Source organism: Phyllobates terribilis, unplaced genomic scaffold (genome assembly GCF_046119375.1).
Source record: "Phyllobates terribilis strain yellow unplaced genomic scaffold, ASM4611937v1 Scaffold_7__3_contigs__length_470593459, whole genome shotgun sequence".
Classification (NCBI taxonomy): Eukaryota; Metazoa; Chordata; class Amphibia; order Anura; family Dendrobatidae; genus Phyllobates; species Phyllobates terribilis.
Window position 1 is genome coordinate 238,715,630 of NW_027362767.1, and position 25,808 is coordinate 238,741,437.

At 45.1% G+C, this 25,808-nt stretch overlaps 1 protein-coding gene across 1 annotated transcript in view; it reads right to left on the bottom strand.

The window, feature by feature from the left end:
* The window catches only part of ABCD1 (ATP binding cassette subfamily D member 1), a 46,978-nt gene extending 27,019 nt beyond the window's left edge, over positions 1-19,959 (bottom strand). Inside the window, exons 1-3 of the mRNA XM_073639924.1 lie at positions 16,994-19,959; positions 2,422-2,602; positions 209-351 (exon numbers count right to left, since the gene is read on the bottom strand). Of these exons, the coding sequence (XP_073496025.1) occupies positions 209-351; positions 2,422-2,602; positions 16,994-17,911 (1,242 nt within the window). The 5' untranslated portion in view covers positions 17,912-19,959. The remainder of the gene's footprint in view (positions 1-208; positions 352-2,421; positions 2,603-16,993) is intronic.
* Between the last annotated feature and the right edge of the window lie 5,849 nt (positions 19,960-25,808).

Consider the following 25,808-nt stretch of genomic DNA (forward strand, 5'->3'; position numbering starts at 1 on the left):
CCAGAAACAGCGCCACATCATAACACAGCCTGGGAGTGGTATTGCAACTTGCTCAGGCCCATTGTGGTCAATGGAGCTGAGTTGCAATACCAAACACAACTAGTGGAGAAGAGTGGCGCTTTCTCTGGAGGAAGCAGTCATTTTGTTTCCAGTGATTTATGGACAGGATTAGAATGGGACCGGAGCGACTCACTGAGGCGTGACTCACCTCTTTGTAGGAGGACATTACTCTCTCGATGGCGTCAGCCGCTGCGGTCAGGAGATTTCTGGCGGTGGTGAAGGCTTCAGCGCGGTCGCTTACTAGTTCCTCTTCTTTCATCGCCATCGCAGCCTTCTTCACTTCCTCTGAATCTGAGGTCAAGAAAGAAGAAGAAAGTTAGTAACACTCTGTGCAGCCTTCCCCCTACATGGAGCAGGAGCCGCCATACTGTGGGGGTGAAGGAAGCCAAGAATATACAGTACAGACCAAAAGTTTGGACACACCTTCTCATTTAAAGATTTTTCTGTATTTTCATGACTTTGAAAATTGTACATTCACACTGAAGGCATCAAAACTATGAATGAACACATGTGGAATTATATACTTAACAAAAAAGTGTGAAACAACTGAAAATATGTCTTATATTCTAGGGTCTTCAAAGTAGCCACCTTTTGCTTTGATGACTGCTTTGCACACTCTTGGCATTCTCTTGATGAGCTTCAAGAGGTAGTCACCGGAAATGGTTTTCACTTCACAGGTGTGCCCTGTCAGGTTTAATAAGTGGGATTTCTTGCCTTATAAATGGGGTTGGGACCATCAGTTGTGTTGTGCAGAAGTCTGGTGGATACACAGCTGATAGTCCTACTGAATAGACTGTTAGAATTTGTATTATGGCAAGAAAAAAGCAGCTAAGTAAAGAAAAACGAGTGGCCATCATTACTTTAAGAAATGAAGGTCAGTCAGTGCGAAAAATTGGGAAAACTTTGAAAGTGTCCCCAAGTGCAGTTGCAAAAACCATCAAGCGCTACAAAGAAACTGGCTCACATGAGGACCGCCCCAGGAAAGGAAGACCAAGAGTCACCTCTGCTTCTGAGGATAAGTTTATCCGAGTCACCAGCCTCAGAAATCGCAGGTTAACAGCAGCTCAGATTAGAGACCACGTCGATGCCACACAGAGTTCTAGCAGCAGACACATCTCTACAACAACTGTTAAGAGACTTTGTGCAGCAGGCCTTCATGGTAAAATAGCTGCTAGGAAACCACTGCTAAGGACAGGCAACGAGCAGAAGAGACTTGTTTGGGCTAAAGAACACAAGGAATGGACATTAGACCAGTGGAAATCTGTGCTTTGCTCTGATGAGTCCACATTTGCTTTGCTGGTGACACTGTTGTGGATTTATTCAAAATTGAAGGCATACTGAACCAGCATGGCTACCACAGCATCTTGCAGCGGCATGCTATTCCATCCGGTTTGTGTTTAGTTGGACCATCATTTATTTTTCAACAGGACAATGACCCCAAACACCTCCAGGCTGTGTAAGGGCTATTTGACCAAGAAGGAGAGTGATGGGGTGCTACGCCAGATGACCTGGCCTCCACAGTCACCAGACCTGAACCCAATCGAGATGGTTTGGGGTGAGCTGGACCGCAGAGTGAAGGCAAAAGGGCCAACAAGTGCTAAGCATCTCTGGGAACTCCCTCAAGATTGTTGGAAGACCATTTCCGGTGACTACCTCTTGAAGCTCATCAAGAGAATGCCAAGAGTGTGCAAAGCAGTCATCAAAGCAAAAGGTGGCTACTTTGAAGAACCTAGAATATAAGACATATTTTCAGTTGTTTCACACTTTTTTGTTAAGTATATAATGCCACATGTGTTAATTCATAGTTTTGATGCCTTCAGTGTGAATGTACAATTTTCATAGTCATGAAAATACAGAAAAACCTTTAAATGAGAAGGTGTGTCCAAACTTTTGGTCTGTACTGTTTATGTATACTGTATCACTGAGTACGTGACGTCATGAAGATAGAGATGCCATTTGTACGGCCTATAGGGGTGCACTAACTAATACAGGCCCAAACTCTCCCCAAGAACCAAGCATTGGAGAAAACACCTTTACATAAAAAAATGGGGTAGTCTCAAACCCAAGAATTTTTTTTAACAGATTTCTAAAGCTTAAAAAAAAAAGTTGCAAAATACTTCTCTTTGCAAATTATGGCTGACAGCAGTGTAATTAGCAAATGTGCAATTTCCCCACAGCACTCCCAGAGGAAAAATGAAGCATTACACCATTCTGGGCATGTTGAGTCCTCCAGATAGAAAGAAGATATCCTTGAGGCTGCCCTCTGTCCAGGGTATAAATGGGTCATGAAAGAGAACCCCACGTAGCATTGCACATAGTGTAAAAGTCCAATCTGGTGGAGGAGATGTGGATGGTCCTTACCGCTCTCCGAATATCCAGTGGCAGTGATGATGGGAACGGCCACCATGACGAGGCCGGAGGCGCTCCACACGTACTTCATCAGGAACTGTTCCAGCATCACATACCACAGCCTCTCTAGCAGGATGAGGTTTATCTGCGAGGACAAGTCCTTGTAGCATTGCTGCAATAGGGACAACTCCACCTGTGAATGGAGATGACATGGAAAGCGGGAGCTTTAATGATCGGACAGGGCTGTGCGACGTGAAATTAGTAGGATAACAATTATTACTCTGAAATGCAACACCAGACCCAGCGCCTCTTCCAGAAAAAAAAAGAAAAAAATTCCAATATTAGACAATCCCTTTAAGGGAACCCATCAGCACGTTTTATGGAAGTAGCGGGAGGGCAGCTTAGGCGTTTGTCCCCCAATAAAAATCATACTTTTTTGTACAGATCCGATATGTAAGTCATGTGAAATCAAGTGGAGAATCCATATGCAAATCAGTCAAGAAGTGCACTGGGGGCGTGTCCATGCACTAGGAAGACGCGGTGCAATTGGATTGCCACGCCCCCAGTGCACGTCCTGCCAGATTTTCATGTGGCTTTCTGTGCTAAGTTGCGAGTTTCTGTGAGAAGCAGAGGCGGCCAAATAGATACGAGAAAGAAGACTACTAAAAAGATTTTCTGAACAACAAAAGAAAAAGAAAAAATAGGAATGATGGTTTCAGACAATAAAAAATAAAAACAAAATTTTTCTTTTTAAACAAATTACCATTACGGGCGGCTAAAATAATAAAAAAAAAAGAAAGAAAAGCTAAAAACACTAAAAAGGCCACACGTCAGAGCTGCTCAGTGTAACAGGAGTGAAGGACTCCGCGAGCTCCAGAGGATTCATGTGATGTGACAGCGCAGTGTGACCAATGGCCTGGATATTTCTTCCTCAAGTGTCTGACATTACCCCCGCCACTAACCTCAGACCCACAAGGACAGACAAAGGGCAATTTGCTATATTCCCCCATTGTACACGACTGGGTTCCGGATCCTAATTCTTACAGAATTCAAAATTCTATTGGTTGCCCTTGGAAACAGACAACGGTTCATACTGTGTAGTCAGTCAGTCATGTGACCCATCACCTCAGGCTTCCATGACGCCCTGCTAACAGGTTACAAGTTACTCCAGGTTTTTAAAAAAGATAATAATGAGCATCTCTTCACTCTCTCACATCTCTGTATTAGCAATTTCTCATCTTTTCCCATCACTCCACATTGTGCCGTTCCTCTGTTACTCCTCCTGGAAATATATGAATAAATTGACAATTGAATGTCACCAGCTGGGAGGGGGGGGGGCGTGTCTCTATGAACAGTTCGACATTGTCCAATCAGTGCTGTGGATATCATCAGACTGCCGGAACACACCCCTTTTTCTTGACAAGAGGAACAGTAACACCTTTATTCACAAATTTCGAGCATGAATAACAGAGGAACGGCACAATGCAGGAATGAAAGAAAAGCTGCTCCAGGTTTCTTATTTGATGACAATACATGTATTTAACGTCGTCAGAAGTTTTGACAGATGCCCTTTAAGATTTTTTTTTTCTTAATGTCTTGAGAAAAAAAAAAAAAAGCAGAGTTTCCCTTTAAATCCAATGTCAAGTGCCTCGCTGTACTTATTGGATCTGCTTTCAGTTTTGAACGTGAGAACTTTTTCTATAGTGAATGAAGGCGCTCTGGCAGTGGAGGGGTTAAGTCCGCTGAAGATATCAGGCCTTTTTTTTTGTTGTTTAGCCTCTTAGTAACCAAAGCAGAAAAGTGGTGAGAGCAATGTCCTATAGTAACCTTTCCTTTGGAGCAAGAAATGCTCTGGAGAGATTAAGGGCTGCAAAATACCATCGCTTATCGGAGCGCTGCTGCTGAGAGCAAACTGAAGCACCTCACCCGGGCCTCACTTGAGTGTAAGTGAGCACTCCAAATCCATGAGAGGGTTAAAGGGCTGATGATGGTACATACTGCTCCTCTTCTATCAAGTCCTTTCTTGGTTAGGTCTCACTTCAGATAAACTGGCAGTCAGATTTCTCCCTCTCCACCATACACAAGCATGGCGAGGGGAATAAGCGTTGTCAATCCGCTGGTGGCTGCTTATCTCAAGTACAAACCAAAGGATTGGGGACTTCAAAATCCACCACAAACACCTCTTCTTTCCCCAGATATCTGCCAATATATACATTACATTCTGCAGGCCATGGCTGGAAACCATCAACAAGCTTGTCAGGAGACGTGCCATGAACGCAGCAGCTGAGCTCCCATAAGCGGTAGACAGATACAAATTTCTATATTGGGTGACTGATATAGGCACCAGTACCTAAATTGTCCCACTATACAAATTATCAGGAATGCAGGGAGATTTCAGCTCTGAAGGTTGCAGAATTATGAATGAAGCTCTGAAATGTAACAAAAGGGGATCATTTAGGATCCGTTCAAGAAAAGTGACTCGTTATGTAGAATGATTCTACATGTAAAATGATGTTCAAAAGGTGGGATTACACATCACAAATTTACATCAATCTAATAGGCATCACCTATCAAATGTATAATTGGTGGAGTTCCAACCCCCAAAACATCCACTGACGAGCAGAAATAAGGGGGTCAACCATTGTGCTCACCGGATCTCTGAGGTCCCGGGAGTCAGATCCCTACTAGAAATATCTTTTAAAGGAAAACAGTCAGCAGGTTTTTGCTATGTTATCTGAGAGCAGCTTGATATAGGTACAGAGACACGGATTCCAGCAATGTGTCACTTGCTGTTTCAATACAATCAGCGTTTATCAGCAGGAGATTATCACTACAGGACTAGGTGTCTTGTGCCTCCTGGCCAAACGTCGCCCTCACCTCTGATTGGCAACTTTCTGCCTATGCACAGTGTATACAGAAAGCAGCCAGAGGTGTGGATGGGGTTATACACAGCTCTGCATTTGAGCTCTGATAGATCTGCAGCAGAGAAAACTGTGATTCTATCACAACTGCTGCACCCAGTAAGTGACAAGTTGCTAGAATCAGGGTCTCTGTCCCTACATCATGCTACTATAGCAAAATCCTTCTGACAGATTCCCTCTAACATCCCTCAAAAAATGTGGTGCCCTAACTGCTCTCTTCAAGGATCAGAGGTCCAAAATGTTAATAAGTACATTTTTCCTTAAAGGGATATTGTCATCTCGGACACTTATGGCATATGTCTGATAGATACAAGTCCCATATCTGTGTCTCGCGCCTACACAGAGCGCCGCTCATCCTGAACGGAGAGCTGTGGATTTGGCGGCGCACGCTCGCTGTTGCCTACAGATCGGCGAGTCCTATAATAGAGCAAAACTGATGAGTGGAGTAAAACATTCACATAGGTCACAAAAGACAGCAGCAGCTTCCCAGCCAAGTGGGGGAAAGGTAAAGCAGCTCCCAGCTTCTATGTATAACCCCACATATCTGGATTTAGGCGCTTCCTGTTCGTTATTATTCGCTGCCCGAGAAGCTGCTCTATGGGGACATCAAGAAAAAGGCTGGAAGTGATGGAGTCTGCATGCCATCCACACATCTGAATTTGTGATCCCCATGCACTAACTTTGCATCCGTCAACTAGCCCATAAGTTCATTGCTTCTTTCTCCACTTATGAGCCACTTTTCCCATTCCCCTCGAGATTGCTCAAAACTAGAAGTACTGCCGACACACTGAGGGACCAGATTACAACTACCCATTAATGTCCAGAAAAGGTAAGAGCAGAGTAAGAGACAGAAAAGCACTTGCTTTAGTAAGTGTTTATCTCATCCCAGAGCTGGATTCGTAGCTACACTGCTCAGTACCGCTGTATAATTCACTCCATGCTGCTTCTGAACATGTGCTGCACACAGAAAGGAGAACAGGAGTCCGAAATGTCTGTGCATGCTCTGAATAGGAGACAACAGAGCAGCTAGTCTCCACTCACTAGCTCAGAGACGACTAAAAGATGAAGATAGAGAAAAATGAAACAAACTGAAGCCATGTCAAGAAAAAGGCTGACAATGAAGATCTCACCATGCCATCCACACAACGAAGTCACAATAGAAATTGTTATCTCCATGCGCAAACTTTGCATCTGTCAACTAGCCCATGAGTTGACTGATCCTGTCTCCACTTGGGGCCACTCTTCGTCCCATTCCCCTCCTGAATTCATCATTCCCTATGAAAAACTGCTAATATTCATATGGTTAAAGCTAGAATTACTGCGGGCAAACTGAGGGATCACATTAGCACTGCCTATAAATGGAAAGAGAAGAAGGGGAGAGCAGAGTAGGAGATAGACACTTGCTTTCAACTAAGTGTTTATCTCACCCCAGAGCTGGATTCAAAGCTACACTGCTCAGTACCATGGTATAATTCGCTCCATGCAGCTGTACATGCGCTACATACAGACAGGAGAGCAGGAGTCCCCGATGTCTGTGTGTGCTCGGAATAGGAGACATCATAGCAGCTAGTCTCCACTCACTAGCTCAGAGGTGACAAAGACTGCAGCCAGGGGACAGGGATTTTCTGAAAGCAGTAAACCCCTTTAAGCTTCTAGACTCTGTGTATTTTACAGCAAAGACTTGCTAAGGCTCACACACCGCTTCCCATTGCTGTCAATGGTAAATCCACATTTTCCTTCAAACAGCTGCAGATTTTTGGGATTAGAAAGGCAAGTGACTTATTGAAGCAGTTTCCAGATGGAGAATGCAGCGATTGACCACACGCGGATCAGCGTCAATGAATGGAGCAAATCCACAGCACACATCTTATCGTCAGTCTCTGCTGTGGATTCCACTGCAAATCTGTGTTTTGGGTTTTTTTTTCCAGCGGTTTCAAATTTCTCCTTCTTCCGTTTCCAGAACTTGGTATATCGAGCAGCTTTACGGCACGCGGCCGACGTCGGCTTTAAAGATAGATCGTAAAATAAACATAACTAACTAGTCTTATCAGTCGTAGTAAAAGTTTGTGAGGATTCCTAGATTATCTTTTCACTTCAGAAAAAAACTCAACCCGTGAAAGCTGAAACATGAATGAGGGATCAAATGCGCAAACTATTTTACAAAATTTGGTTCAAAAAGGGAGAAAAGGGCCCTACTCTGCCTTAAAGGGGTTTGGCAGTGACTGCAGACTTTAATCTGAATCCTGGAGAACCCCTCTAAGTAAGACTAGTGCCAAATGATGATGGCCTGTGTGTATCTTATTTCTATATTTGGCCACCTTATTTTACCCCTAAATACGAGGCAACCTATCAGAGACAGGTCCTTTCAAAATGCAATTGTTGCGGTGATCACCTGATTGCCTTGAGACCTGCAAAGTGGCGGAGAACTAAAGTTTTAACCATGTCTTAAGTGATGGTGTAATTTCCCTTTTTACCACCACGGCTCCTAGTCATAGTCTGGCGGAAATTGACGAGAATAGTTTTTTTGGCTGCACACAGTGTTCATATCCGCAGGATTTTTACGGCACAGTTGCCAAATTAGAGTCCATTAGAAGGGTAATCCTATAGTAGTAAGTGGTGCCGGGACGCTTCTGATTTCTAGCATGAAGGGAACATATGGCTGGTTAATGGGTTATTCCCAACATTGAAAATTATAACTGATTGGTAGGAGTCCGACCACTGGAAGTGGAACTGGACCTGAGCTCGACAATAGCGCTGTCACAAATCTGTTGTCAGATTATCCAGGCCAGGCACTCCTTCCCTGTCCCTAACACTAGGGGTGCGCTAGCTATCCTTGCTCCCCAGATTACTTTTGATGGTGAAGACGCTGGAGCCACGCACCTTGCTGAACTCCTGAATTAGTCCTATATCTGTCCCCCTCCCCCGCCCAGGGAAGTGGAGAGGAATAGTGTATGAATATACACAAAACAGACTAACAAGAGAGGACGTACAGGGATAAATGAAAATACCCATCATACAAATATGCACTCACAGACAACAGAGAGGAACACCTTGGAGAAAAGGTAGGGAAACTAAATAGGAGAGGACAAGGGATTGCACACAGCTGAAACACCAAGCAACAATCACCAATAAACACTCCAAACGCCTCTACCAACCACCGAATGCTCCACTCCTCACTAGGTAGTACAAGATTTAACACTGTCAATCCAGATTATTATTATCTATAGGAGAGTGGAGTGGCCAATACTGAACAGCTGAGATCATCCAAGCTGGGAAGCTTCTGACCCCCCTCTCTGTTGCGGTAAACCCGTGACAGGCGCTCTGAATGCACAGTCAGAATGAAAAGGTGGCAGTTAACGAGTACCACCTCTACTGTATATTCATTCAGTATGGAAAAAGAAGACGTCCCTTAGAGAATAAATGGAGCCACCACTCTATTCCTACGGGAAAGAAAAGAAGAACAACTGAACATCCAGTCCCTAGATCAATGAAGAATGGAAGGACAATTTATAAATGATAAAATACCTTTATTAACATAGTGGTACACCATAAAAAAGAGAGAATTACGTACGCAAATAGGCATATGAGTTGCTTCAAAATTTAAACATAAAAGCAACCAATTAGGACAAAAGGTCCTCTATCCATCCTATCCTCTAAGTTAGCAAGAAGAAAATAGGGCAACAGACAATACAATGGTCTAAACAAAGGGGGGGGGGGGCTGGATAATGGCAGCCAAGCACAAAGAAAAATGCTTGAAATAGACTATTACATTAATAATATGCTTATAGGGAGTAAATATGTCAATGCTGCAATTCATATGTGAAAGTCACACAAAGTATTCCAAGGATATGTATAGTCATATTCCCAAAAAAAGGAGTGCCAAAAATGCATTAGTCCTAAGACTAAAGAGGAGTGGACAGAGGTCAATAGTCAATGAATCAGCTATTCATGTCCTCTCATACCTGTGGGTAGTAAGCCAGCCGCATAGCGTAAACCCCGACGCGCATTTCGGACCGCCGTCCTTCGTCAGGGGGTGATGTTAATAGAGTGTACATGCTTTAAATAGGGGAATCGGTGGTTTGATGCATGGATGGAGGGAGGAGCGTAGTATAATGTCCAGGGCACGTCTCAACGTTCACATGCCAAAGGTCTGCGTTCCAAGGTAGTGTAAGGAGAAGGGAATATACCGCGTAAATGAGACGGTCGCGCTTTGCGGTTCAACCACTGGAAGTTTTGCGTTCCAGCAAAAAGGAAGGGGGCATTCCAATGACCGGAAGAAGGAAGAATCATGTGTTGCGGTTCAACTAGCAGGAGCTCTGCGTTCCAGCAAAGTGAAGAGGGGAGTGTCAATAATGGGGCATATATGTGAGTTATAGGACAGGTGACAAAAGTGCAATCTGGAATAAAATACCTGGGACGGTATAATTATACTATCTATTTCAAGCATTTTTCTTTGTGCTTGGCTGCCATTATCCAGCCCCCCCCCCCTTTGTTTAGACCATTGTATTGTCTGTTGCCCTATTTTCTTCTTGCTAACTTAGAGGATAGGATGGATAGAGGACCTTTTGTCCTAATTGGTTGCTTTTATGTTTACATTTTGAAGCAACTCATATGCCTATTTGCGTACGTAATTCTCTCTTTTTTATGGTGTACCACTATGTTAATAAAGGTATTTTATCATTTATAAATTGTCCTTCCATTCTTCATTGATCTAGGGACTGGATGTTCGGTAGTTCTTCTTTTCTTTTAGTGCATTTATACCAAATGGTCTGCCATTCCATGGTCCTTGTGCTGATCTCCATTAATTGGATTTTATGCCAGAGACTGGATTCTAACATACATTCCATGTGATATATACTTTTTTTTCGGTGGTTCCTTCTCTTTTTCCTATCTATTCCTACGGGGCGTAGTTCTTGAGATTGGCCAGCTGCTGCTCGATCTACAAGTTATCTCTTTCAATTTGTGGAGGTGATGAAGGGTTCTTCCCAACATTGAAAAGCGAAGCATAGCGACCCCTTCATTGGATTACACAACGCTTTAAGTCAAAGATAAGGCGATAACTCACAAATAACAGATCAGTCTCTTGATCCGTGGTGGAGGAGGGGTACACATTTGAACAACTTTCCAAATATTCTCAACTGAACGTGCTAAATGGCTAAAAAAACCAAAACAAAACCATGGCGGATCAAGTTTCCCCATAGATTTTCGTTTTTGCTCGGTGTTCGTCATTCCCACACTCAGTCCGAAATCTCTCACATACGGTCAGTTTTAGGCCTCGGGGAAATGTCTAGAATACTTTAATAGTTTGGTCAGTTTATTTAGTATTACTGAGGGGATTGGGACACATTTGATGCCCCCATCTTGATCCATCACTCTCAGCCTCGGGATTTGGGAGCTTCGCTTCCAACTTGTGCTCCACACAGGAGTGTTTTCGGTGTCGGCACGTGACCAGAGCCATGTGTGAATGAAAGGGGCAATGATGCCTGTTCTTGAGTTAGAAGATGCCACATATACCCCCCATAGATCACATTTTTTACAGTGAAGAGGTTCCCGCACAGTTTAATACATTGTTGAACGGTTTCCACTTGACACAAAAAGCTGCCAAATCGGCACAGATCCAGCCCTGCTCCTCTTATGTCCCTAGGTAAGCTACAGGTCTTGAATAAGTATTTGTGAAACTAATTGCCAAAGGAAGTTTTGAGGAAGAGCCAGGAGGTTTAACGACTCAAACAGGTCCATCCAGATCGGCAACATATTTCTGTAACATGAGGAACGAATAATTCCACGAACGCTATTTAAAGGCACGATGGAGGAGGTGATGGCGGCACTAAGTGCAAACTACTCACTCCAAGAGTCAGAAGAATACACTGAAAGGAATACTCCCCAAGGTGAGATGAGGATTTAGTACCAAGACTTTAGTTGTTTTTTAACAGCTAAACTGCAATTTTAAAATAGTCAGGAGGTGATATTTTTTTTGGTCAGGCGAATCTCCATGTATCACTGGACTTATTGAAGGTCATATCCAGTCATCGTGTCACCTGAACATTTTGTACTCTTGTCGTAGGCTGGCCAGACGGGGCACAACGCCATCTTTAGGAGGACCCAAGTCAAACATTATTTTGGAAGGTTTAGCACGGACTATATTGCAAATTCTCCGGGAACAGCTTAGAAATGACCTGACCCTCCAACTACTGCTGGTCAAATGAACCAAAGACCATCAAGTCTATTTGCCTTCTCATTTATCACACCATTTTCTGGTCCATTCCATGCGTGTTAGTGAACCCTCCAGACTTCACCATCTACGATTGTAGAATGCATGGGGACAGTCCACCCGTTCTTAGGTCGGCCAGGTGAGATTTCAACCAGTCTGATCCTTTCATGTGACATAAGTTGTGTCCGAGGGAGCCGTTCATTCCTTCCTGCCCATTAAAATGACATGTCCATTTGGCCAGACAACATGTGCACGTGACCAAACCGTCGGTGGCTTTCAATACCATGGCTGGTCCCATCTCATCCTTTTTTTTTAGTTATTTTATTTCTCTCCACATTCATGTCTTAAAATGGTGAAAACTCATTTATAGTAACCCTCAGCTGCCCCCCCCCCAAAAAAAAAATAATAGAAGTTTTCTAGATGGAATTTGCCCTTGGTGAAGAAATGAAGCTTCAGCCTTGACCTGGTGCCCAGGACACATAGTCCATGAAAACAGCAAAAAGTGGGCAAAAGTGCAAAACACGATATCGATCGTAAATTGCAGGTGATTAGGATAAACTTCATAGAAAGTCATAGGGCAATTGAGAATATATTATACTGTTTTATGGGAAAAACTTTACAGGTTCCCAGATATCAGTTATCTCACCAGGATACGTTGAATGTCGAGGTTCATAGACCGTGAGCCTTACGACCTTGTATAATTGGTATTTGTGATTGCAATCATTTTCAGGAAGAAACTGAGTATTATCTGACAGAATTGCAGGGGTGCCAATACTTTTGGCCACCACTGTATGTTGCAAGTACTGGTGTGATCGGAGGCTGTGGATGCGGAGCGGCTCAAGATAAGATTCATTTTTCCAATGGATCGATGGGGATCCCAATGGATGCTATTGTGTGGATACAACTTGATTACACATGCATCTAGCTTCATCTATGTGCCACCATAAATGACAATTTTTGGGAGTGTAAGTGCAACTACAGACAGTTGCAGTATGGCCTTATTGGAAGGTACATCCCCAACTACACAGATCTTCAGCTCTTGAACAATCTGGTGGGACACGCAGAGGCGGCACTACTCCATCGCACATTTTTTTTTTTTTTTTTTTAATCTCCTATGGTCATATTAAGGGAATGCTCACACCAAGTTTTCTTACGTTGATTTGGAAGCAGATCTGCTTCAAACTTCACACATCAATAACCGTCTCGAATCCTCTTCCAATAACCTTTCTATTGAATTCAACGTTGTTATTCAGACAAGTTTTTTTGGTCATTTTTTTTACCACCGAGGCGACATGTCACTTTAATGCATAGACGAAGCATTAAAAAAAGTCAAAAAATAGGCAAACATGGAGCAAGAACGTTGAGGAGAGAAGGTAGAACATATAAGGGAAGTGAGGTTGCTCAATTTATGGGGTTGTGCTTTGGTGAGCACAACTCCACTGAAGGCCAAAATCAGATGTCCATCATGCTGCAAATGTCCTCGTCCCACAGCTGAGCAAAGCTTAAGAGTCGGGAGTAAAATAATCAAGCAATCTCTACAACACAATGCGTTTCAGGGCTCAAAAAGGCTCCTTTTTCCATTGACATAGCTAGAGCTATCTGGTCTCTATCACTTGAGAAAGGGGCTTTTCAAGAAGCCTCTAAAACGCGTTGAACCCTCAGGAAATTTTTGCTGTTTTTTTTTTTTTTTTGCGGCAAAAGCGCTGTATTTTACAGTACAGTGAATGGAGGAAATCTAAGAACGAACCGCACCAGGAATTGACATGCTCATTTAGAAATCCACACCCCAGGTCAATTTTCTGCCTGGAAAATTTCCATGTTGTTTAGGTCTTAACCACTTTGTACCTTTTTGAGGATTTTTCTATCTGCAAATCCAGATGGAAAATCTGCAGTAATTCCAAGTTGCGTGATCATAACCTTGATTGCAAAAAGAAAATTGGAGAAGTTTAATCTGTGAGAAACTGGAACCAGATTCGTTTTTCCATGAACTAATTAGCCCTTTCTTATTCTGGAGGCATCAAAGCTAACGTGTGATTCCCAGAGTCAGTCTGCTGCTGGTAAGACGGAAGATGCCGGCTGAGCACCACAAACGTTTCAAGTCTACAGTTTCCCTCAAAAAATTTCATTTTACTCGAATAACCACTAGAGACAGGAGCGATAATTCAATTAAAACCTTAAACATCCTGACAAATGAGAAGCATCTGGATGAACACTCCCTGCGGTCAAGTTCAGTCCCTAAATTCAGAGTTTAGAAGATCAGAGGTTGGTTATGGACATTTACGGAGACCTCATGCGAAGTAATGGAGTGTTATGTTCAATATCTGATGGAATTATTAACACTTGGCATTACACAACATCTGGGTGAGACCGAGGAAGAGCAGTACCAAATAAATCATTGACGGAAGAGATGTTGGATCAATAGAAGTATATTTTTGGCCATGGTGGTAGACGCTCTTCTCGTCAGGGAAATCCATCACAGAAGATCTACTTTAGATGGTCAAACAACCGTTGAGCGAACGATCATTGGGGGAAGAATGTCCTTTCATGGGCAAGAAACTTATAACACAAAAGCTTTTTTTTTTTTTTAAACAAGTATGACTTGTTTTCAAAAGGTGATGGTTGTTCATCAATGGGCCAAGATGATCGGTTGTTTCACCCAACGAGCTACGGTTTCGGTTAAGATTACTTATTTGGTTGCCAGATTAGGTTTCATCCATATGGCTGTGCTAGACTTATCAATATGGAGCAATCAATGTGTCTGCTTTAATACTGACCTTAAGGGGGAAGTCCAGTGAGAAGAAGTCATCCCCTATCCACAGGAGAGGCGATATCTTACAGATCTGTGAGCCGGAACCAACACCTATCAAAAGGGGCACTTTTACCAATATTAGAATGGAGCAGAAGTACGCACGCCTGACCGCCGCACCATTCATTGCCTAAGGGACTGCAATAGTTTTTTCTGGCAATCCTGTAGAGCAGGGTCCCCAACTCCAGTCCTCAAGGCCCACCAACAGGTCATGTTTTCAGGATTTCCTTAGCATTGCTCAGGTGATAATTACATCACATGCACAGGCAATGATTCCATCACCTGTACAATACTAAGGAAATCCTAAAAACATGACCTGTTGGTGGCTCTTCAGGACTGGAGTTGGGGAACCCCACTGTAGAGGATGAATGGAGCGGTGGTTGAGCACATGTGCACTACTCCTCCATTTTGTCGAGGATAAAAGTACCCTTTTCTGATGATCAGTTGGACCCCACCGATCAATAAGCTATCGACTATCCTGTGAATATGTGATAACTTACAGTGCCTTGAAAAAGAATTCACACCCTGTGAACTTTTCCACATTTTTTACGTTATACCCACAAACTTAAATGTACTTTATTGGATTTTATGTGATGTCAATATAAAGTAGAAAGAATTCATAAAGTATAAGAAAATGATTCTTCTAGTTATTTTAAAAATATAAATCTGAAAATTGAGATGTGCATTTGTATTCAGCCCCCTGTAGTCTGATATCCGTAAATAAAATCCTGAGTCACCAATCGCCTCCAGAAGTCACAATTAGTAAACCCAGTCCACCTGTGTGTGATTTCTTCTCAGTATAACTACAGCTGTTCTGTGAAGGCCTCGGAGGTTTGTGTGAGAACATTAGGGATAAAACAGCATCATGAAAACCAAGGAGCACATCAGACAGGTCAGGGATAAAGTTGTGGAGAAGAGTAAAGCAGGGTTAGGTTATAAAAAAAAAAAAAGGCCAAGCTCTGAACATCTCACGAACCACTGTTCAATTCATCATTTAAAAATGGAAGACGTATGGCACAACTGCAGACCTACCAAGACATGGCCGTCCACCTAAACTAACATCTCAAGCAAGGAAAGCACTAATTGAGAAGCAGCCAAGAGGCCCATGGTCACTGGACGAGCTGCAGAGATCCACAGCTTAGGAGGGAGAATCTGTCCACAGGACTATTAGTCATATACGCCACAGATCTGGCCTTTATTGAAGAGTGACAAGAAGAAAGCAAGTCATAAGAAGTCCTGTTTTCAATTTGCAAAAAGCCATGAAGGGGACACAGGGAGTATGTGGAAGAAGGTGCTCTGGTCAGATGAGATCAAAGTAGAACTTTTTGGGATAAATGCAAAACGCTATGTATGGTGGAAAACCTAATACTGCACATCACCCTGAAAACACCATCCCACCATCAAACATGGTGGTGGCAGCATCATGCTTAGGGGATGGAAAATAAATAATTTGAGGGGGGTATCATCTTCAAACTTAGAAGAATGTCTTGATAAGACAAAACGATGACCAAGTTATGAAAAAAGTAAAATAATCCCGCCACCCTGCTATAAACCACTGTCACTGGTGTAGCAGACACAGAAAGACAACACGTAATATATATATTTTCCCCTTAATTTATATTCCAAAAAGCACCGACACAACCTTTATAATATGTGCCAGGATGATCCGCTGATCTGTTAATTTGGACATTTCCCCCTGCGTCTATGCTTTACCTGGTCTCACAGCAGCAGCAGCACGGACATATTTTTGCTCCTATAATACAGCTAATGGCCCCTGCCTGGTGACAGGTTGAAAGAAAGCAGATATATACAGGACACGCAGGAACTACTAATATGTTAGGGTCTAACTGCTGAGACCCCCTATAGATTGCCAGAGCGCAGGACTTGTGCTTTATGTCTCTGAGAGAAGCAGTATTTACACATGAGCTTCCTCATCAGTGTCTGTGGGTCTGGCCGGGATGGATGGGTACAGCGCTTGAACGCAGAGGCTCCATTCACAAAGAGGTCACAGGAGTCCCATCTAGTCATTATCACCTATCTTGTGACTAGGTGCCCATTTGTGATAACCAAAAAACCTCTTTAAAGGGGTTGTCCGGTGAAAGCAATACATCACTTATCCACAGGGATCAGAGGGGCTACGACCCACCGCGGAGACGCGGGGCTACGACCCACCGCGGAGACGCGGGGCTACGACCCACCGCGGAGCGACAGTGCAAATACTTAACCGCCGCTCATTTCATTTGCTATCGGTGTGCTGTGCATAGCTTTTTCCGGCAGCCCAGTAGAGAATGATCACCAAGGTGGTCGGGTGTCCGACCTGCCGCTCCATTATAACAGGGATAGAAGTTCCCCGTCAGGGATAACAATTCCCCGTTTTGCCATTTTGTGCCGGTCCCAGTGGTCGGACCACAACCGATCAGACAGTTATCACCTACTCTGCACATAGGTGATAAATTGATTTCACCGGACAACCTCCTTAATGATCCAAGCTTTCAGTTTGGGTCTTGAAAACCCGGATTATAGCTATGGCTAAGACAATTGGCTGTAAAACAGGTGAAACAAACAAAAAAAAAAGCCCATATTCTGCTGTGGGCAGGTGTGCATATTGTAAGTCCAACATACCCCATCACAGGTTGCCCACCTCACCTTGTGACCTCCATAGAAGGCAATCTCTTCGGAGTTGGCCACCACTCGCGAATGCATGTACCGCAGCTCTCCTTTCCTTCTCGCTTCTTCTGCTACGAGCTTCCCAAACTTCGGGGAGCAGCCCCTCAACACTTTAGCTGTGATGACCACCACGAGTCCTGCTATGGTAGACGGCCAGCCCGTATTGGCTCCCTTGGATTTGGCCGTACTAAGCAATGTGTAAGTAGTCACTACGACGTCCAGCACCGGTTTGGTCAGGTTGGAGTACAGATGGGCCACGGAGCTGGCAAAAGCCACCACGTCTTCTGTCAAAGACTGGTCAGGGTTACGCAGTCGTCCGTCCATGTTGCTCACCCTGTAGTAAGTCTGGTTTCCAAAGTACAGCTTGTAAGCGTGGGCCACCAAGCGGGTGCGGAAGGCCAGGCTGAGCTGACCCTCCAAGTAGCGGATGGCGCTGTTGATGAAGGTGGCGGGCAAGGCGATCAACAACCATTTTAGCAGCTGAAAAACAAAACTTGCCGGCCGCTTCTTTACAATACATCGGGTCAGACGTCCGTCCAGCTGAGCCACGTACACCGAGAGGAAGGTCCTGGAGATCAGGGCGGCCGAGTGCAACACCAGCAACCCAAACTCTTTGCACGCCAACTTGGGGAACAGCAGCCGGAGCAGACGGATGAGTCTACGGAAAAACACCCGATTCACCCCGGTCCTCTCATACCCGGACTGGCCAGGGGCAGGAGACAAGGCGCCTTCACTTTTCTGGAGTCCATTAGGAGTTTTATGTTTTTTTGAGGAGTGAAGGTAGAGATGTCTCAACACGGGGTACAGCCGGCGGGCACCATAGGCTGCCACTGCCAGCGCTGCAACTCGCTTCAGGACCGCAGCCCGGGTAACAGGGGATGGACACACCTGGATCATTGTAAGTGTGTGGGTATCCCCTGGGGTGTATGAGCAGGAGGGGGCGCTCTCCACACTACAGGGCTGGGTGTGTATACATATTGTACAAGAAAGCCTGTGGATATGGAAATCCTCCGAGAGTCCGAGCCCAGAGGTTTTACATAGGAAATGTAGGCGTCAGTCACTATATCCTGTGCAAAGGCAGATATATATGGATCTATATACCTGTGTGTGCGCTATAGATGTATATGCAGATCTATGTGTGCACTATAGGTGTATGTACCACCCTGTGTGCACTATAGATGTATATTCAGATCTATGTGTGCACTATATGTGTATATTCATCAGTGTGTGCGCTATAGATGTATATTCAGATCTATGTGTGCACTATTGATGTATGTACCCCCCTGTGTGCACTATAGGTGTATGTACCACCCTGTGTGCACTATAGGTGTATATTCAGATCTATGTGTGCACTATATGTGTATATTCATCAGTGTGTGCGCTATAGATGTATATTCAGATCTATGTGTGCACTATAGGTGTATGTACCACCCTGTGTGCACTATAGGTGTATGTACCACCCTGTGTGCACTATAGGTGTATATTCAGATCTATGTGTGCACTATATGTGTATATTCATCAGTGTGTGCGCTATAGATGTATATTCAGATCTATGTGTGCACTATTGATGTATGTACCCCCCTGTGTGCACTATAGGTGTATGTACCACCCTGTGTGCACTATAGGTGTATATTCAGATCTATCTGTGCTCTATATGTGTATATTCATCAGTGTGTGCGCTATAGATGTATATACAGATCTATGTGTGCACTATAGGTGTATGTACCACCCTGTGTGCACTATAGGTGTATGTACCACCCTGTGTGCACTATAGGTGTATATTCAGATCTATCTGTGCACTATATGTGTATATTCATCAGTGTGTGCGCTATAGATGTATATTCAGATCTATGTGTGCACTATTGATGTATGTACCCCCCTGTGTGCACTATAGGTGTATGTACCACCCTGTGTGCACTATAGGTGTATATTCAGATCTATCTGTGCTCTATATGTGTATATTCATCAGTGTGTGCGCTATAGATGTATATACAGATCTATGTGTGCACTATAGGTGTATGTACCACCCTGTGTGCACTATAGGTGTATGTACCACCCTGTGTGCACTATAGGTGTATATTCAGATCTATCTGTGCACTATATGTGTATATTCATCAGTGTGTGCGCTATAGATGTATATACAGATCTATGTGTGCACTATAGGTGTATGTACCACCCTGTGTGCACTATAGATGTATATACAGATCTATGTGTGCACTATAGGTGTATATATCACCCTGTGTGCACTATAGGTGTATGTACCACCCTGTGTGCACTATAGGTGTATGTACCACCCTGTGTGCACTATAGGTGTATGTACCACCCTGTGTGCACTATAGGTGTATGTACCACCCTGTGTGCACTATAGGTGTATATTCAGATCTATCTGTGCGCTATAGATGTATATACAGATCTATGTGTGCACTATAGGTGTATGTACCACCCTGTGTGCACTATAGATGTATATACAGATCTATGTGTGCACTATAGGTGTATGTACCACCCTGTGTGCACTATAGGTGTATGTACCACCCTGTGTGCACTATGCACAGCCATGACCAGGTGTATGTGTATACATATACGTGTATATAGGCTTCTCCTGGGCCGAGGAGCTTGCAGTCAGCTCCGCCTTGTGCTTCTATACACAGCACACGTGCCTGGCTATGGAGGGCTCACAGAAGGGCACCGCTGCCGCTGGAAGCAGTCACGTCAGCCGCCAGCACTGCTGCACGATTACTTCTATTGCTCCTATATGTATAAGTGTGTATGCAGCGTGTGTGTGAGTGTATTTGTCCCTCCTCGGTACCTGTCCCCTGCCGCCCTCCTGCTCGCAGCAGCCGCTGTCCAGAGCCTCAGGTGTCACTACTTCCCGTTTTTGTCCCCTGAGCAACTGTCACCGTCACTCACTGCTGGTAACGGAGCCGGCGGCTAGCCCCGCCCACACAGACAGCTGACAGCAGTACGGACGAATAGGAGGCGTCGAAGGGAGGAGTCAGAACCACAAGTGGGCGGAGCTTCGGTGACCTACGTGTGCCTGGGCTACTAATAACGAGGATTTGCCAGGCAACATGGTGTCGTGTTTGGCTTCGAAGGCTCCGCCCACTTAGTTCCACTTCTGGGGGAACATGTCGCTTAACTTTATTGAAAAGAACGTTGAGCAACAGGTGACGTCACGCACTGTAGGCGGTGTTTATGGAGTGGTGAGAAAAAAAAAACAGAAAGGGGTTGTAATGGGGAAGATTGATTTAAAGGTGTAAAGTTCTGTAACTCTCTCATAGCTTTTGGAGCTCAGGGAAAGTTTATAAAACTCTAAAAAAAATGTCTGTAACCAATAGCAACCAATCACAGCACAGCTTTCATTTTTCAGGAGCACTCTTTTTTACACTTTCAGAAAATTCCTGTAAGTTACAGAAATATATAGAAATACAAAAGTAAAAATAAAAGTGTCTGCCCCCGATATCTCCATAACTAGCTCCTGCCCCCACTATCCCCATAACTGTGCTCCTGCCCCCGATATCTCCATAACTGTGCTCCTGCCCCCGATATCTCCATAACTGTGCTCCTGCCCCCGATATCCCCATAATAATGCGCCTGCCCCCGCTATCCCCATAACTGTGCTCCTGCCCCCGCTATCCCCATAACTGTGCTCCTGCCCCCGATATCTCCATAACTAGCTCCTGCTCCCGATATCTCCATAACTGTGCTCATGCCCCCGATATCCCCATAATAATGCGCCTGCCCCCGCTATCCCCATAACTAGCTCCTGCCCCCACTATCCCCATAACTGTGCTCCTGCCCCCGATATCCCCATAATAATGCGCCTGCCCCCGCTATCCCCATAACTAGCTCCTGCCCCCACTATCCCCATAACTGTGCTCCTGCCCCCGATATCTCCATAACTAGCTCCTGCCCCCACTATCCCCATAACTGTGCTCCTGCCCCCGATATCCCCATAATAATGCGCCTGCCCCCGCTATCCCCATAACTGTGCTCCTGCCCCCGATATCTCCATAATAATGCGCCTGCCCCCACTATCCCCATAACTTGCTCCTGCCCCTACTATCCCCATAACTGTGCTCCTGCCCCCGATATCCCCATAATAATGCGCCTGCCCCCGATATCTCCATAAATGTGCTCCTGCCCCCGATATCTCTATAACTGTGCTCCTGCCCCCGCTATCCCCATAACTAGCTCCTGCCCCGATATCCCCATAACTGTGCCCCTGCCCCCGCTATCCCCATAACTGTGCTCCTGCCCCCGATATCCCCATAATAATGAGCCTGCCCCCGATATCTCCATAACTGTGCTCCTGTCCCCGATATCCCCATAACTGTGCTCCTGCCCCCGCTATCCCCATAACTGTGCTCCTGCCCCCGATATCTCCATAACTGTAATCCTGCCCCCGATATCTCCATAACTGGCTCCTGCCCCCAATATCTCCATAACTGTGCTCCTGCCCCCGATATCTCCATAACTGTGCTCCTGCCCCCGATATCTCCATAACTGGCACTCCCCCGATATCTCCATAACTGTGCTCCTGCCCCGATATCCCCATAACTGGCTCCTGCCCCCGATATCTCCATAACTGGCTCCTGCCCCCGATATCTCCATAACTGTGCTCCTGCCCCCGATATCTCCATAACTAGCTCCTGCCCCCGATATCCCCATAACTGTGCTCCTGCCCCCCGCTATCCCCATAACTGTGCTCCTGCCCCCGATATCGCCATAACTGTGCTCCTGCCCCCGATATCTCCATAACTGTGCTCCTGCCCCCGATATCTCCATAACTGTGCTCCTGCTCCTGATATTTCCATAACTAGCTCCTGCCCCCGCTATCCCTATAACTGTGCTCCTGCCCCGGCTATCCCCATAACTGTGCTCCTGCCCCCGATATCTCCATAACTGTGCTCCTGCCCCGATATCTCCATAACTAGCTCTTGCCCCCGATATCTCCATAGCTGTGCTCCTGCCCTCGCTATCCCCATAACTGTGCTCCTGCCCCCACTATCCCCATAACTGTGCTCCTGCCCCCGATATCCCCATAACTGGCTCCTGCCCCCGATATCTCCATAACTGTGCTCCTGCCCCCGATATCTCCATAACTGGCTCCTGCCCCCGATATCTCCATAACTGTGCTCCTGCCCCCGATATCTCCATAACTGTGCTCCTGCCCCCGATATCTCCATAACTAGCTCCTGCCCCCGCTATCCCCATAACTGTGCTCCTGCCCCCGATATCTCCATAACTGTGCTCCTGCCCCCGATATCTCCATAACTGTGCTCCTGCCCCGATATCTCCATAACTGTGCTCCTGCCCCCGATATCTCCATAACTGGCTCCTGCCCCCGATATCTCCATAACTGTGCTCCTGCCCCCAATATCTCCATAACTGTTCTCCTGCCCCCAATATCTCCATAACTGTGCTCCTGCCTCCGATATCCCCATAACTGGCTCCTGCCCCCGATATCTCCATAACTGTGCTCCTGCCCCCGATATCTCCATAACTGTTCTCCTGCCCCCGATATCTCCATAACTGTGCTCCTGCCCCCGATATCTCCATAACTGTGCTTCTGCCCCGATATCTCCATAACTAGCTCTTGCCCCCGATATCTCCATAGCTGTGCTCCTGCCCCCGCTATCCCCATAACTGTGCTCCTGCCCCCACTATCCCCATAACTGTGCTCCTGCCCCCGATATCCCCATAACTGGCTCCTGCCCCCGATATCTCCATAACTGTGCTCCTGCCCCCGATATCTCCATAACTGGCTCCTGCCCCCGATATCTCCATAACTGTGCTCCTGCCCCCGATATCTCCATAACTGTGCTCCTGCCCCCGATATCTCCATAACTAGCTCCTGCCCCCGATATCTCCATAACTGTGCTCCTGCCCCCGATATCTCCATAACTGTGCTCCTGCCCCCGATATCTCCATAACTGGCTCCTGCCCCCGATATCTCCATAACTGTTCTCCTGCCCCCGATATCTCCATAACTGTGCTCCCACCTCCGATATCCCCATAACTGTTTTCCTGCCCCCGATATCTCCATAACTGTGCTCCTGCCCCCACTATCCCCATAACTGTGCTCCTGCCCCCGCTATCCTCATAACTGGCTCTGGCCCCCGATATCTCCATAACTGTGCTCCTGCCCCAGATATCTCCATAACTGTGCTCCTGCCCCCACTATCCCCATAACTGTGCTCCTGCCCCTGATATCTCCATAACTGTTCTCCTGCCCCCCGATATCTCCATAACTGTGCTCCTGCCCCCGATATCTCCATAACTGTTCTCCTGCCCCCTGATATCTCCATAACTGTGCTCCTGCCCCCGATATCTCCATAACTGTGCTCCTGCCCCCGATATCTCCATAATAATGCGCCTGCCCCAATATCCCCATAATAATGCACCTGCCCCTGATATCCCCATAACTGTGCTCCTGCCCCCGATATCCCCATAACTGTGCTCCTGCCCCCGATATCTCCATAACTGTGCTCCTGCCCCCGATATCCCCATAACTGTGCTCCTGCCCCCGATATCTCCATAACTGGCTCCTGCCCCCGATATCCCCATAACTGTGCTCCTGCCCCCGATATCTCCATAACTGTGCTCCTGCCCCCGATATCCCCATAACTGTGCTCCTGCCCCCGATATCTCCATAACTGTGCTCCTGCCCCCGATATCTCCATAACTGGCTCCTGCCCCCGATATCCCCATAACTGTTCTCCTGCCCCCGATATCTCCATAACTGGCTCCTGCCCCCGATATCCCCATAACTGTTCTCCTGCCCCCGATATCTCCATAACTGGCTCCTGCCCCTGATATCTCCATAATAATGAGCCTGCCCCTGATATCCCTATAATAATGTATATGTACAGATGCCTCCCAAAGTCCTTTTCCATTGTGTTCCTGCTGTTTCTGCATTTGATGTCTTCATCTCTCTCATATCTCAATATTCTAAGATTTGATGAATTGAAAATCGCAAACTATGTGCTTTTCTTCTACTAAAACACCTGCGCCCTAGTGACCCTGTATATCAGTGTCTGGGCCCCTCTGACAACTACTCTAGATATAACTTTTTCTAGAAATGTTTGAACAGCAAATGTTGTGGACCTTGTGGGGGGTCTCTGTGAGTCCCCATAGCACCGCTGACACCTCGTGCCTTCTTCTCTCATTCTGGCTTCTATTTAGAAGAAAATGACAAACAAAAAAAGTTTATTGTTCTTCATCGAGGGGATCAGACTTTGCTGTATGTGTTTGGAAGGGTCTCGTTTTTTTGTGTGTTTTTTTTTCCATTAAATCTTAGAACGCCATCTGGTGGTTAGCTGAGAATTATTTACTGTAATTTATTAAAAGGGTTGTCCTAAATCCAGCTTGGTGTGTTGGAAATGACAATGTCAGGAAGCCTCAGTGGCAGGTTCTGCTCACATTTTATCTGCTAGTGTCGGCGCTGAATGTCCCCACTGATCCCCCCGGCCCGTGATGGAAATCATTTGTAGGAGGCTTGTGGCTGTTGCAGATAATGCAAAAACTATGTAGCATGACTAAGTATAGCTATGTGCAGGGTGTGGAGTGGGGAGGGTCTAGTGCTGCTAAATATACAGCCCATATAATACCGCCATTTAGTGCCAAGAAAACACTTGTATATACTCAACCCACATAATACCGCCATTTAGTGCCAAGAAAATATTTTGAAATAAACAATACACATAACTTCACCATTTAATACTAAGTAAATATTCAGCCCACATAATACTACTGTTTAGTGCTGAAAAATACTTCTAAGTAAACAGCCAATAATACCACCATTTAGTGTCCCAATAAATACTAGTAAATATACAGCCCACGTAGTACTGCCACTTAGTTTCCAACTTAAAGCTGAGACCAAGGAATCCATTAAAGAGTACACATACTACTTCCATAAGTACCAAGAAAATACAACAAAGTGTACAGCCTGCAAAGTACTTTCATATAATGCCAAGAAACTACTACGAAATATACAGTTCAGATAATACCTCCATATAGTGGCAAAAAAACGACTAAATATACAGCTCACATGATGTTGCCATTTAGTGCAAAAAAATAGTAGTAAATATTCAGCGCATATAATACCACCAATTAGTGCCAAGATAATACTACTAAATATTCAGCCCACGTAATACTGCCATTTAGTAGTCAAATTTTAAGCTGGATCCAACTAATACACCCTTAAGTACACATTTTTCATCCATCAGTGCCAATAAAACACTACTAAATATACAGCCCATATGATATCACCGTTGAGTGTCAAGAAAATACTTGTAAAAATATGTCCCACATAATACCGCCACTGAGTGTCAAGAAAATACTACTAAACACACAGCTAATATAATACTGCAATTAGTGCCATGAAAATACAAGTAAACATACAGCTCACATAATGCTGCCATTTAGTCCTAAAAAAATCCTACTAAATATGCAGCCGGCATAATATCGCCAATTAGTGCCCAAATTTTACACTGCAGCAAATAATACACCCTTAAAGAGCCCACATATTACTGACATGAGTTCCAAAATAATACCACCATACAGTGCTAACTAATAATGGTTGGTTTTAGTTTGTTCCTGGGGTTCCCAACCAGCTTATCTCTAATCACCTGATCTCCCACATTCTCTGATCACAGAACATGAAACTCTGAATCCCTCAGAGATAGGGCAGCACAATCTTGCTGACGGTTTCCTTTTCACTAAGGCTATTATAATGATATGACATATAAGAGGTGTTTCCCTTTATATAATCCCTTATCACACACAATCACAA